Source organism: Rissa tridactyla, chromosome 1 (genome assembly GCF_028500815.1).
Source record: "Rissa tridactyla isolate bRisTri1 chromosome 1, bRisTri1.patW.cur.20221130, whole genome shotgun sequence".
In the NCBI taxonomy this organism is placed as follows: Eukaryota; Metazoa; Chordata; class Aves; order Charadriiformes; family Laridae; genus Rissa; species Rissa tridactyla.
In genome coordinates this window covers 147,314,925-147,329,525 of record NC_071466.1, presented here as the reverse complement: position 1 = coordinate 147,329,525, position 14,601 = coordinate 147,314,925, and the positions used below count along the sequence as shown (strand labels likewise).

General features: G+C 40.9%; 1 protein-coding gene across 17 annotated transcripts in view; it reads right to left on the bottom strand.

Moving 5' to 3' along the window:
- LOC128909185 (solute carrier organic anion transporter family member 1C1-like) overlaps positions 1-14,591 on the bottom strand; it is a 64,481-nt gene extending 49,890 nt beyond the window's left edge. For 11 of the 17 annotated variants that reach the window (XR_008466287.1, XR_008466276.1, XR_008466284.1 and 8 more), the window contains exons 1-4: positions 10,935-11,050; positions 10,011-10,160; positions 8,551-8,671; positions 7,499-7,571 (exon numbers count right to left, since the gene is read on the bottom strand). Coding sequence is in view for 9 of the 17 variants with exons in the window: in XM_054200594.1 (XP_054056569.1) it covers positions 7,499-7,571; positions 8,551-8,671; positions 10,011-10,117 (301 nt within the window). In the remaining 8 variants the exon portion in view is untranslated. Of the gene's footprint in view, positions 1-1,500; positions 1,933-1,976; positions 2,111-2,137; positions 2,385-3,955; positions 4,160-7,498; positions 7,572-8,550; positions 8,703-10,010; positions 10,161-10,934; positions 11,051-13,828 lie in introns of those variants that run through there. The other 6 variants (XM_054200532.1, XM_054200603.1, XM_054200623.1 and 3 more) reach the window with 6 other exon arrangements.
- Between the last annotated feature and the right edge of the window lie 10 nt (positions 14,592-14,601).

Here is a 14,601-nt window from a genome sequence, read left to right as displayed (position 1 = left end):
CTGGCAGGCAGCTAAACGCCACACAGCTGTTCACTCACCCTCCCCCAGCGGGATGAGGGAGAGAATCGGAAAAAAGGTAAAACTCATGGGTTGAGATAAAGAAAGTTTAATAGGACAGCAATGGAAGGGAAAATAATAATAATGGTAAAATAATATATGAAACAAGTGATGCATAATGCAATTGTTCACCATCTGCTGACCAATGCCCAGCCAGTCCCTGAGCAGCAGCACCATTCCCCAGTCAACTACCCCCAGTTTTATTGTTCAGCATGATGTCATCTTGTATGGAATATCCCTTTGTCCTCATTGGGTCAGCTGTTCTGGCTATGTCCTCTCCCAGCTTCTTGTGCACCCCCCGCCTCCTTGCTGGTAGGGCAGTATGAGAAGCTGAAAAGTCCCTGACTCAGTGTTAAGCACTGCTTAGCAATAACTAAACCATCACTGTGTTATCCACATTATTCTCCTCCTAAATCCAAACCACAGTACTATACCAGCTCCTAAGAAGAAAATTAGAAGATAAAAATGTATTAGGGAAAAAGAGGGCACTGATTAAAAGAAACTAATATGGACTACCCTTAAGTCCACAAGTCTCCACAAATTCCTGCAAGTCAGGTGATAAACGTAGCTATTTTAATGAAACTGCAAAAGTTTTCTGTTTAAAAATTGGCTCTGATATTAGGAGTCATCAACATTGGTTGATGTAGATTAAGCCGATCAGGGGAAACCAGCTAACACAAACAGATCTGGAATAATAAGAAGTCAAAAACGGCTATTGCCAAGTTCCTCTGTTGGCAAACTGGTGCAGTAGTACTGACATCAATTACTTAGCTCTGATATACATTGGCACATGTAATAGAGGAATATAGAAGAACACAGGCCACAAACTTGGCCTGTAACATATTCCCCCCAAGACACTAGGATCTTTGATATCACATTCTAATTCCTCTGGGAATTTCTCAAAGTTCTCCTCCTGAAGACCCCAGAGGCCAGCTGACCCATGAGCAGAGGCCTTTTAAGTGTCGTGAGGGATTTTTTGACACCGGGGGCAGTAGGGCTGTGGCAGGGTCCTGGGCTACCCTGCAAAGGTCGCTCTGTTCCTCTGGAGAGCTATGTTTTCCCAAGAAAGATGCCCAGGAGCAACCTGGACTCCCTGAGAAATGTCCACCCATGCCCAGAAAGAACAACTCTCTCTTAGCAACTCAGCAACTCCTCAGAAGTTACTCCTAATGATTGCAAATAGGCACTAATGTCTAATAAAGAGATATAAAGCTTCATAAGCACTACAACTTAAATTTTGCCATTTTTAGTTCCAAATCCTACTGCACTAGGATCCACCAAAAGTGTCTATGAAAAGAAACCACAGGTATATTTCAGAGTGATCAACATATGACATTTCTAAAGGGACCTAACCTTCCTTAGACCGTCTTTAGCAGCTCACAAATCAAAAAATATTGAAAAAAGAAGTTATAGATAATTAAAGTATGGTGAACTCAGACTTACCCCAATCCTAACAGGATGGGAGATGAAAGACAAAGTTCTCTAAAGCAAATACATTCTTTATTGATTTGTATTTTGCTGATGATTAACTTTGTGAAACATCTGAATGTTAAATAAACAGTATTTAAATCAGTGACGAGGTTTTCTATTCACAATATTTAATGTTACGCTGCCAGCCTAATAATCTACCTTAAGCTTATAGGAAATGTTAAACTGTATAAACACTTCTCTTATGCCTAATGAAACAATATCATTTTCCATAACAACTCTATAAAAATCTGAACTTTGGCAAACCAGTGAATCATTGACACCAGTGGTATTTAAAATTAAATGAAGTAAGAAAAATAATACAAGATTTAATTTATGAAAATTTTCTAAAATGAATTAATGGTAATTAATAGGTTTTGTACAGAGGTATAAACATCCCATTGTCCACAGTGCTTATCCTTTAAAAAAACATTTGATTTGCAGAATTGTACCTTTGCACTTTACATAATCTCTTCCAAGATTAGTGACAAAAAGCCTGGTCTGTCCTGCACTAGCACCCAACAATTCAAAAAACAAACAAGCAAACAAATGGAAAGAAACAGGAAGGGCGAGTGAGGAGAGACAGCGAGAGGCAGAGAGAGAGAAAACTTACTTTGTGTCACTGCGGTGTCAGGCTGTTTCTTTCCCGTGCCCTAGGGCTTTCAGGCTTGAAGCCAGCACAACGTCACAGCAAAAGCGCTGCCTACTCCACGAACTGGAGCACTCCACCGCATTTTTTTAAACCTTGAATTTCCTTCTTATGGTGATTGCAAAACTTTCCCACAATCACTGACACAAAAGCCTTGCAAAAGAAGGCAGGTTTCTTGTGTTGTCATTACTTTGGCAGCCTACCTGCCAGCATGCTAGTGGTGCCAGCCTCTCCCGGGAAGAACAACCTGTTTTCTTAACTCTTTTTGGTTTTTTTCTGAAGTGTAAACACTAAAGCTGCTTTAAGCACCTCTCCAAAGGGGACTCCCTGCCATCCACCCAACAGCCATAGAGCGGGTTTGACTCACATACAAGAGCCCCGAGAGAGCAGGCTCAGTTTTTCCAGGCGCCTTACCTGCAGCCTCAGTAAATTGCACTTCTTGGTGCCTTCGATCAGGGTCAGCGGAGACACTAAGGGGTGACTTAGCTCCTCAAAGGGCACAAATTGTGTATTGACATCTGCCAGTTTTTGGTATGGGCCCTCTGTCATAACCCCAAGGCAGAGTTGCAACAGGGCTACCCTTGCGGAGAGCTAAAGAGAAGCGGATGCCCTCAGGAAATCACAGCTCTGTCAGACCCCCTCCTTATTATAAATCAGGATTATCTAACACAATCACAAGCAGTCCCTGCAGGTGCCAACAGGAGATGTGCCATCCCTCCAAGCTGACTATAGACTGGCCAAACAAAAAGAGTGACCGTATTACCCTCAGCTAGCCCAGCTCTTGAACCACAAGTAGAAAATCACTCTCACATCTAACAGGGCACATGCAGAGTGCAAACCCACCTAATTCATGTCTTCTCCAGAGGAGAACTCTCCAGAGCAAGGAAAGATTCTGACCTAGAAGTCATTCCAGGCATTATGAACCGAGTCTCAAGAAACATTTTTTTGGTCATCTGGTTGCATGTAACAGCATGGTGCTTGCTTTTGCAGAAAAAATTAGAATCACATCTAATGAAAGAACCATTCTCATGATTTCTGAATATAGAAAAAAGAGTTTTATGACTCCAATAACTTCAGGAGCCCTGGAAGAAAAAAGCATTGTCCCACCATCCCCTTTCTTTTCAGAGAGAATACAGAACATGCAATCAAACCCATTCTTCAGATAAAAAGATCCATTCTCATACCTCTATTTAGGTGATGAAGAGTTATCTTCGCCTAGTTCTTAACACATTAATTATATTTATTTAAAATCTTTGAAATGCTTAGATTCCTTCACCAGAATATCACTAGAATAAATCAGAATTTGCTTCATCTGATAATTTCAAATTTACATATATTATAACCTGCATTTGGACCGCTTTTAACTGTGATGATATTGCAAAGTTTGAGGAAAAATATATAAGAACATTAGCAATGGGTCCCCTATTTATCATTGCTGTCAGCCTGCAAGCAGGTGGAAGAACAGAAGTCTGTTGGAAAGGCAACTGCAAGCCCATTGTCTATCAGGAGAGGAGACACAGTTCTTAAAATGAGACACACAGAAAAAAACCATCAGCGCTTCAATATTTTTTTTTAAAGCTGAATACAAAGAGGTTTATCTATAGAGGACACTTCTTGTGATTGCTGCACACAGATGGTAGGATCCACTTACGAGGCAGCACTGCATGGATTCCATGCAGACACTTCCAGATGAGCCACTCAACCAGTTTCTCTTTATAGTCAGAGGATGAAAAAGAAGCATTTCCAAAGGTGTGAGTTATCTGGTCTATTTTAGATACTTACTTTAGGTATGAGATGAAATGAACTCCAGACGTGGCTGTGAAAGAAGGCTAGACAGCAAGATCAGCTTTTGACAACGGAAAGTCAGGAGAGATGAATCCCACCATAAAAGACTTCAGCGCTCACGTAAAAATAGTCTTCTGCAGCTTTTGCAAACTGAGCTCTGGTGTCTGTGACAGCATTTGCCATCATGCCTGTCCGTGCAACTCAGTTGTGATATGGCAGCTGCTAACAGATGAGGAAAAGGGCCTTTGTTATGGAAGGGCAGTCCTGGGGAGGCAAGCCGCAGCTGACGGATCCTGGCCAGCCCACCAGCAGATGTTGGCAGAGAGCAGCATCAGCAGCACACATCAGTGCCTCTCCACGAGCCACTGCGTGGGCAGTTGTGTCAGCCACCGCGTGGGCTGTTGTGTCAGCCACCGGTCTGACAACTGGCTATGCGTTGGCCTTGCCCACTGGGAACCTGTTCTGCGAGGCCCATGGTAGCATGGAAACTGAAAAACAGGAGAGCAGGTCCCCAACAAGGAAATGTTTGTTGTTGCTGATGAAGTGTTGCTGCTTCTTGTGTGACCCAACGCTGTCTGTCTGCAGCAGGCTGGCAGGGGCAGGAGCTCAGAGGTGGGTTTAAGAGCCCCCTGCAAACGGTACTGGGAGCAGCTGTAGCGGAGGGAGCTGCCTGCCGAGCCTGGCCGGGTGCTGCGCTGCGTAGCACCACCAGCCACATTCCCAAAGGAGGACACGGTGTCCCTGATGCGATGCGCCTGGCTGGCTGCACATCAACGCCCTCGGTGTGTTATGAACCGCATCAAACGGGTGCAAGATATTCTGTGGCTGAGGACAAGTAGGGACATTCAGAGCGAGGGGGTGTACGTTACCATGCTCAGCCGGATCATTTCTCCAGGAGGTTTTCTTCTTGTGCGGGGCAGCTACTTAAGAAACTGCGGAAGTTTTAGGCTTGGCCTCCTGCCATGCAGAGGTAAACCAGATGGCAGCTCCCACTCAGGAGGCTGCCCATTTGGAGCTGCATCGTCTCCATCAGCAGAGGAAGCGTTGTGCAAGGCGAACCCGCTTGTCATCTCTTTAGTTGCGCTCGGTTGCACTGATTGGGCTTTACTGCCAAACAGAGCCCCAGCCCAAAGCGGCACAATCCCAAGTGCCAAGCCAGCAGCTGAAGGATCACATAGTGATGCCATGTCGGAGCTGAAGTAGCTGCAAGACCAAGGCTCGGGTAGCTCAGTCTGCAGGTCACATCGTGGGTTTCCTCAGGAGTAAGCAGTAGCAGAAGGAGAAGGAATGTGAATCCTGATAGATTGTTCCCTACTAATGCTGATACATGGAAGGACAAGATGTGAAAGATGAGGGGAAGGGGAAAAAGTTAATCCTCTGCTTCAAACAGAAAAAAGCTTTTAGAAGCATGATTTGTACGTAAGGTGTTCAGTCTTTTTCTTGACACCAATTTTTCACCTCCAGAAAGGTGCACAGAGGATTTGTGGTTGCTATGCTAAGCTATCATGTGATCTTATTTTAGTAATTCCAGCTTCTTTAGGTCCCAAAGAGAATTAATAAAAGTCAAAGATACAAGCGCTAAAATCATTTCAGAGTGCTCTTCTATAAGAATTTTCTCCTGTAAAACTTAATTTGGCAACTGTTCACAGGCCTCCTGCAAAATTGGTGCAATCTAACTCTGCAGTAAGGGAATTTTCTCCCCAGGGATGGGGCCCCACTGAGTACTCATACGTAAAACCTCGAATAATAATACTAGTAGAGGAGTGTTACTGATCTCTTCAAACTGTAAGACAGATATTAGATGTGTGCTCATATGGGAAACAATACTATTAACCTTGGAGGAATAGAAATAAAAAATTATTTCAAGTCATATCATTTCTTAGTAAGATGGTCTGCATGTGCCTTTGAATGTAGATACAATTTTTGCTTGAGTTAATTATTCTTCTGAAAAAAAAAAAAAGTATCCCCAAAAAATCAAGTTTTTGTCAGTGTTAATACATGACTTGCAGCCTGAATCTCCAGCATGTGCTGGATCAATGCTTTAATCTGAATAAAGAAATTGTTGTTTAGATACACTCTACACTTCCAAATAAAACATTCCAGGACTTGGATAGCCCAAACAAACGTACTGGGGATGCTTTCAAAGCTGCAAAGGAGAAGTCTAACTAACACTGACAGCTTTCAGAAGAGGGGTGTATGCCATCAGAAATAGCCTTTTACAAGTATCTTATGTGCAAGTTGTATTAAACACGCGCCTAATTAACTGACAGGGAAATGTAGCTTCTAAAAATCACAGCCTTTTTTTTGCTGCAGACAGCTTGTATTAAAAGAAAGCAAACAAGCAACTGTACAGTGGAATACAACCCAAAAGAAGACGTCTTCAAATTTGTCGGTACTGATGTATTTCTCAGGCCAAGATCTCTGCTGACCTCTCTAAGCTCCAGCTTGGAGTGGGAACTACCCACTGCCCGTGCTAGCTCTGTGGGAGTGCAAAAATGTGCCTCAGCCAGTGGGCAAGGAGGAGCGAGCCTCCACACACCAGGCAGCAGGATCGCGAAGTGCAGTTGTGCCTTCATGAGCAGAGCCCCAGGGGAGAGAAAACCCCCCACTCATAAATAGTTAACTCTGGGCACTTCCAGTAACATGCCTGCACGAGGAGTGCATTTTCAATCTCATCTCCCTGTGGATGATAACCTAAATGCACAGGAGAAATTCTCTGCTGGCAGAACTAGTTCAAATCCCCTGGATACCAGTAAATTTGATCAAAGCCATAGGGAGAACTCCTGTGAGTATTATGATGGACCTGCACCACTTTTGCCTATCAAAGTGGTTGGTATTTAAGTGCTAGCTAGCTCTTGCATTCAGAAGTACAATAATAACTTATGGTATTGCTAAGTAATTCTCAAATAGTTTCACTCTGTCCTTGGTGGGAAACGTGGGAGGAACATCTCAATACCGATTTGTTTGTACATTAGGATGTTATAAACTTACCTTCACTTTTTTTAAATGTGAAGAAACCTTAAAGTACTTTTATATGTAAGACTATTACTACTTATGCAACTTAGAGGGGGTTTTACTACTAAATGATGTTATAAAAGTCATCAAACAAAACTTACAAACTTTGTGCTTTCACTTAAAAAGTGCTAGATGTGGGAAGCTTCAAGGAAAACATTTCCTAATTTCTCCCCAGATCAGTATTTCTCCTTGCAGTTCCAAGGAAAGCTGCTTTTCTCACAGCTACTTTTTGAAGCAATATTTTATGTAGAGCTTGTTTTTAACTGAAATTATGCATTACGGATTTTTTAACCATTAGTTGCAGTAATTGGTTTTGAGGGAGCTGGGTTTTTACGTGAGGAGTATCTAAAGCAAACTTATTGTGAACTATCACTAAAACTATTGTGCAGCATAATCTCAGGCAAACACCCCATGGGAATTTCTTCTGCTAAGGAATGCGAAGATACCTTCCTCTACAATCTGTAAGAAAAGTCGTATGTAGTATCGGTGATACAGTTGTAAACATTAAAAAGGCAGTATACTCACCATTTTGGTGTTCCATTCCAGGCAGCAGCATGGTGACCCATGTTTCTTTTTTGTTCTGTTGGCTTTGGACTTTCTGAAAAGCAAAAATAGGAATCCCTGAAACAAGTTTCTGACATTCCATTGCACAGGGTCAATGACAACATAGTTTACAAAAAAATGGTTCTTTGTTTCTTGTTTTGTAAACGGCACAAATTATAGAAAAATCTTAAAGGTAAAAAAATTCACATAGTATCAAAATGCAGGAAGACCTTGGTTAAAGCAATACTGGAAGACCTTTTTCAAGGCAATAAAGGAATATGCCAGTCAAGAACCAGTTTTCAGAACATTTCATTAGATGAGATTTCATTAGATTTCATTTCATCACACAGAATTGTTCATTCTTGGGACAAATCATAAAGTGCTCAGTACATCGAGAAGGTACAGGCTTACTTTAGGGAGCCTGACACAAGTAAATATCTGAAGAATGTAAAAACATCAAAGAGAAAAAATGAGCATTAAATTGGATGAGAAACTCTATATTAAAATAAAAAATGAACACAACAGAGCGTCTGTGACATACTGGGAAAAGTTCCAAGACAGTAACATTAACAGAGTTTAAAACAATCTTCAGATAATTAATGGAAGTCATGTCATCTATATTTTAAAATTGGACTTGACAAACATTAATATATATGTGCCAAGAAATAATCTTTTATTGGTGGTAGAGAATGTAATTTATTTACTGTACTCAATTTATAAACTCAGAAGCACTAAACCAACACGATTAGGACTAGAATTAGAGGCCTAAATTGTTGCCATCTGTTCATTACTGTGACCACCTACGTTCTCCAGCATGAGCGCTTTATAAAGAGGCAGTAGTTTAAATCCGCTTTGATAGCCTGGGGGTTCCCAGTTGCAGTTTACAGTGCAATTGTTACACCTGAGACAGATGCACCAGACGCTCTTCCCGCTGCCCCGGTGGCAATGCCAAGGACATCAGTCGCAGCACCCTCTGCTTATTGCCTTCCCTTTCTAGTTACCACAAGCAACGCTCTTTTATCACAGAGAGTTACCTGCCAGCCCGAAACTCTTGGGAAGTAGTTTTTCTTCTCAAGCAAAGTCCAGGTCGCACTGGAGTGATGGAGGATCCCACTGATGGTGCAAATCCAAGGGGACCGAGGCCAACTTGTTTCGCTGCAGGACACACCAGCACCTGCTAAAGCCTCTAGTGAAGGACAGAGGTACGTACTTAATTACAAAATCGAAAGCAGAAAGAAAAAGGTTGCCGAGCACATTATTATAATTTACACAGATTTAGGCAGATGCACCGTTTCTTCCCATGGAGTTGTCTGAATTAGGGGATTATTCCAGCACACATTGCACTTGCTAAATGTTATGTGCAGGTATTAATCCTTGGCTGTTGCCTGGCAGCATAAGGTCTGATTCCCACAGCAACTCCTATCTTCTGCTTGCCATCCTATAGTACATAAACACTGAGGAAGTATCACTGTGCATCCCGGAGTTATCTGTATCCCTTTCCATGCAAACACAGGCTAAACAGACCCTCTTGGTCCCCCTTCTTCCTGTTTCATTCTTTAAACTAAAGGGACATGCAGGCTAACCTTGATGCTCTCTCTTCACTGTATTTAAAGAAGATATTGTTTATTGAGTTTGTGATAATAAACATGCAAATGAGAATTGAGAGCCCAGCTGTCAGTTTGGTGCACTCAGGCCTTTGAATTTCGCAGAGTAATTCCCTATCAATCGTCTCTGCACCTGGAAGACTGACTGAGCTGCAGCCTGGGATAGACTCCTCTTTACACTGTGAAAAAACACATAGCAGAAAAATTGGGGACGGGGGAGGTGCACCCATTATACCAGCTACACCGAATGATTGCAATAACTCACCCTTAGTATTAAAGCCACCTGAGTATATGGCAAAGGCCTTTCTGTGTGATACGGATTTCTTTGGGATTTACCAGCACATAGTACAGGAGCGAAAACAGCTCTCCCACACCTACCACACTCTTCATCTCTCCAGATGTTTACTGAAGCCGTAATTCTTTTTAAACAGTATCAGTGGCTGCTGCCATGGAGGGGTGTAGTAGCAAGTTCACAATGTTCATACACAAATAAGATTTGGAGAAATCTAAGCTCTTCTCTACATACCACTGCCTTTGCTAATTAATACAGGAAAAAACTAAACTGGTCTCTGATTGTGAGGAAAGTTCATAACTATATCCAACCTCTATTGCTCAGGCCTTGTCTGAACTGAAAACATAGCAAGATAAATTAACTGGGAAAGTTGGAAACAACAAATAGTTTTGTGTTTGGTATATTTGGATTTAGAAATAACTTCTCTAGCACTCAGGACAGGATTTCAGAAGCCAGACTCCTACACAAAAAGAATTGAAATGAAAAGAGAAGTCCCTTGGTAGACTTTGTGCATTAAATTGTAATGCCTGAAAAATAAATGAGTGCATAAACAATACAAGTTGTCTTTCTATGTGCCTGTGTGCGTGCATATATGTACCTTTGATAGGAATATTCCTGCAAGCTCCTGGTCATAAGTTGAAGTAAGTCACGAAGCAGCAGCAGCAGCAATGTTGCAAATACTGGTAACCTGTTATTCAGATTCATCACGAGGAATGTTCCAAGTTAAAATGCAGTGTGAGGTAGAAAACTATGGGAAGAAAAAGAAAGAAAAATAAAGCAGGGGTCATGCTGTCTTGAAAAGTGTTTGAAATTCTGGAAATTTCTGCAGAAACTTAAGCTTGGTTTATATATGATTCTGTCTTTCTACCAGAAAGTTTTCTTGAGATTGGTTTACTACCTACACAAGAAAGAAAAACCATGGTGTGCCAGACAGCACACAGTTGCCTGCGCTCTGGCCTTCCAGACAGCTGCCTTAAAACAATAGTGACAGCAAAGGTACAGTGTGAACTGGACCACTTGGTGTTCCATTAACCTCAAATGAGAAGTTTGGTTTTTTCAAAGCCTGCGTTGGAACCATTTGAATGATAACATTGTAAAGATAAACAGCCTTTACACAAACACTGGGGGTAAAGGCATTTTAAAAAGCAAAACCTTTGTAATGAACTTTTTCTTTTACATCACCATTTCCCAACTTTCTGACCTCCAAGTGCAGACCTTCCTCTTACACTGCTAAGGCTATAATGATCCAGCAAGCTACTACCTATGGTCACATGCATGTTTGCCCTGAACAAACGGTGTTTGCATTCCCTAAGCACCTCTGTCAGAAAGTAACAGGCATATTTCACGCTTCTGGCATGGAGCTACCAAATCATCTCGTCTTGAAGGGACGTTAGGCACTGTGATACCTAATATTTCACCTTCTAAAGGGATCAACTACTTTCTGTCCTGTAGCGTAGGTCTTCTGTGATTTAAGAAATCTGTGCCTTTGACTCCCTGAACAAAGAAAGAGAGGGGCAATTACCTTGTAATTTTCCATGTTCTCAGAGAAAGTCCTAAACAATGAAAGTTCAGAATCCCAACCAGCATAACTGGGAACACTTCATGCCTTTTTAAGAAAGGAAAAGACTAACAACAATTCTGCAAAAAAAAAAAAAAAAAAAAGGCAGCAGAAGCCAAGAACTTGTTGCTGGATATATCCAGTTTTTATCACATGAACAGACCTAATAAACTAAAAAGTGATTTGGCTTTTTTGCATGCCAGATCCCATCCCGGGTATGCCGAGGGTCTTCCTCTCTCCGCATCCACAGGCTGAATTAGCTCCTGGTACTATGAGGCTTGCTCAGATGAGAAGAGTCTGTAGGGAGGAGTTATCTGCTAAAACTCAACTTGAGATAGAAAGGAAACAGGAACAGCCTACTGTTCACTGTAATTGAACTGACTGAAAAAGAAAGTAAACTTGAATTGCTAATAATACTTGTCCAAAACTGTAATGCTCATGTATTCAGAAGCTATATATGTTAAGATAATGTGTTAATAACATATAATAACATAATAATCAGGAGGTGTTTTTTTTTTATTTCCAACAGCTGTAATAAAAGGGCTTGAGAAGTTACTGCCTGGCCACCTGCATTGGCAAACACAAAGCCAGCTTTCATACCATAAATCAGTCATGCCCTCACAGCCAAATTATTGTGTAATGATGCAGCTTTGGTCACTACACCTCCCTTATGCCCACTAATTAAAATCAACTTGCCAGGTAACATTTTTTCCTCCCAAATGAGTAGCTTCCTCTCAAAAAAAAAAAAAAAAATCATAGATTGACCAATATACATAGTCAGAAATTTTTAATTGTGCATCAAGAATAGATTTCAATTCTTAAAAGTTAGAAGCAGCAGGGAGACAATGAAGTTTATACCAGACAGAATTTTTTAGGATACATATAAAACTGTTAATAATGACCTGTAAAATACTGAGAGATATGGCAATAAAGTAGCTGATAAAATTAAAAGTTGATACAGAGAAAATAATACAAATGGCAAAAAAACCACATAGCCTACATATACACAGAGATGTGCTTTTTACAACACATTGAACTTTTTCAGTAAGATGCTGAAGACCTTGTTGTTATTTCTTCATAAATGACAGCTCAGCATCTGATCATGGTTGAAAAAACTCCAATGGAACATCAGCCTTCCACTTGGTAGGTTTAAGGATCAAAATTTGACTCATGGGCACCCTTTACAGAGTTGAAACTTCAGTGAAAAAGAAATGTGTTTGATTGTACTGTGAAAGCCATCTGCTCAGCTCTGAGGAACTCAGAAAATAAACCTACCATCCGTTTTTATTAATTTGATATTGGACTTAACTAAAATATTCATATGCTACTGTTTATAAAAAACCTTACACCTACTGTTACTTCTATTGGCATTATGCCCATTTGTGGCTTGTGTTACCCACAGTGCTGTTGCAAGTCTTAGTGCTTGAAACATCAGACCACGATCAGCCCGAACTTTCAAGCACAGTGAATATCATTTGAGTACCTACTGTAACCCACAGCAAGTAGCCTCTGTTCAAATGAGCATTACGACAGTGGCAGTCTGGGGAGCAGTCTTGAAATCTTTGATGGTACCTACTTAAACAAGCATCTATAAGGCCACTCATTTTTAAGTTAAGCACATGCTTAAATGATTTGCTGAATGAAGGTCAGCATGCTCAAAACTTGGAAGGAACAAGTCTAAAGTTTGGCTTTTTGAAGGAATAGCTCTAAGAGTATTTGTCTAACCTCCCAACCTAATCCTAGGAATGTCTGTCGAACCAGACATGGCATATAATAAAGGTTTTATGACGATTACTTTGGAATGACCTGTACTTCCATTTCCTGCTTCTGCACTGGGGAAGTAATGTTCCCACCATAGGCTTACGCCGAGAAGCCTCTCTACCGTGCCATCACCCAGCCAGCTCTCCAGCCAGCATCGTCTAAGTTGATAGACGGGCTGAGTAGCAGGCTAATGACTTCAAAGCATCTGGTGAAGGTGGCCTGTTTCACTGCTACATTCTCAAGCAGATGAACTGGAACAATTAAAAAGAAAGTTAATGTTTCTACTAAAATGCTAAGTTTAAAACTTGGAAACTTTCCTATCTGCTTCCTTCCATTTCAAAAGACAGTGAGTTAACTAGGCCTGACTCTTTGGCAGTGGTCCATTTAAATGGCATAGATTTGCCTACATTACAAAGCCCTTTTGTTTCCTACAGCTGTGAAACTTCAGTGGCCTGTAACTTTTCACATTTCCCAGGTTACTTTGGCACCAAACTGTACTAAATGCCTCCAAAAGACTTTTAACTCTAGCTTTGGAGGAATATAATATCCACAAGGAAGAATGATGGCTTTCAGTAAGTGCCCCATGGCAGCAAGAACAATGCTGAAAATCAGCTGTGCTTCAAGGCTTCATGAAGCTTCAGGAAGACCCATGGCTTAACAAAGAACTGCAGTCTCTGCTCTGCTTTGTTACAGGCTACATCACATTTGTTTTTTCTTCTGTTCCCCTTCCTCAAGTTATACCTGTTCAGCTCTATCATCTGATGAAAAGGGAGGAAAGGGCAGTGACATATGTTTTCAAAAGAATTAATTGTAAGGACCTCCTACATTTGAAGAGATTTTAAATTCTAGAGCTGATTTCTTCCTCTGCGGGAAGAAATGGATCTTTCGTCATTGATTCCACAAGGGCAGGAAGTAATTCCAAGCACATACACATATGGTGTTAATAAGACACCTTAAAGTAAATCAGAATATAACTTAACTAACATAACTACTTTGGGGATAAATCTTTCGCATTTTCTGTGGCTGCAGAATGTCCCAGATGGATAAAATGGGAGTAAGTCTGTGTCATACAGATTAAATGGATAGGAAACACTTACAAGTGCTGGAGCATTGGTCTATGGTAAAGTTCCAGAAGCTCCCTCCATGCTTTATGCAGTAGGGAATAATAATCAGGAGGGCTTTTTCTATTTCCAACAGCTGTAATAAAAGGGCTTGAGAAATTATTGCATGGCACCTGCAGACAGACCTAAATACGAGGCAGTTCCAATCTAGAAGCTAAACACAGATGCACTATGCTCAACCACAGATATACCTAGTGTGACATATACCTTTATCAGCAGGGTGTTTTGTATGTATTTTTTCCTGAGACATTTAGGGTCTTTTCCCAAGATATTTAAGACATCCCAGGGCAACAGCTCACTGTTAGTGAGCCCCTAATGGATACTATATTAATTGTGGCATCACATCTGAGAGAAATAAAATTGGACAAAGACCAGGAAGAGCACATGTATGACTACGGTTATGTACCATTCAAAAAATAATTTGACAAGACATGAGAAGGTATAGGATTTAGCAGACAGCAATATGATGGGCAAAATACTGACAAGTCTCATTCTATCACACTTAACGTATGAGTTATTCCCCTCTAGAGTGAAAGCAACTGAAGTAACAAATCCTGATAACTTTTCCGTGTCCATGCTCTCTGTAAACCTTAAAACATCACCATAACTCTGTATTTTTTTAAAAATTATTTTTCTCTTTTTTTATTTGTTATTATTACCACAGCACTCAGGACATGTCAGAAACCAGGTTCCCAATATATTGACCATCTACGCTACGCAGAATAACAAACAGTACCTGCCTGAACTTA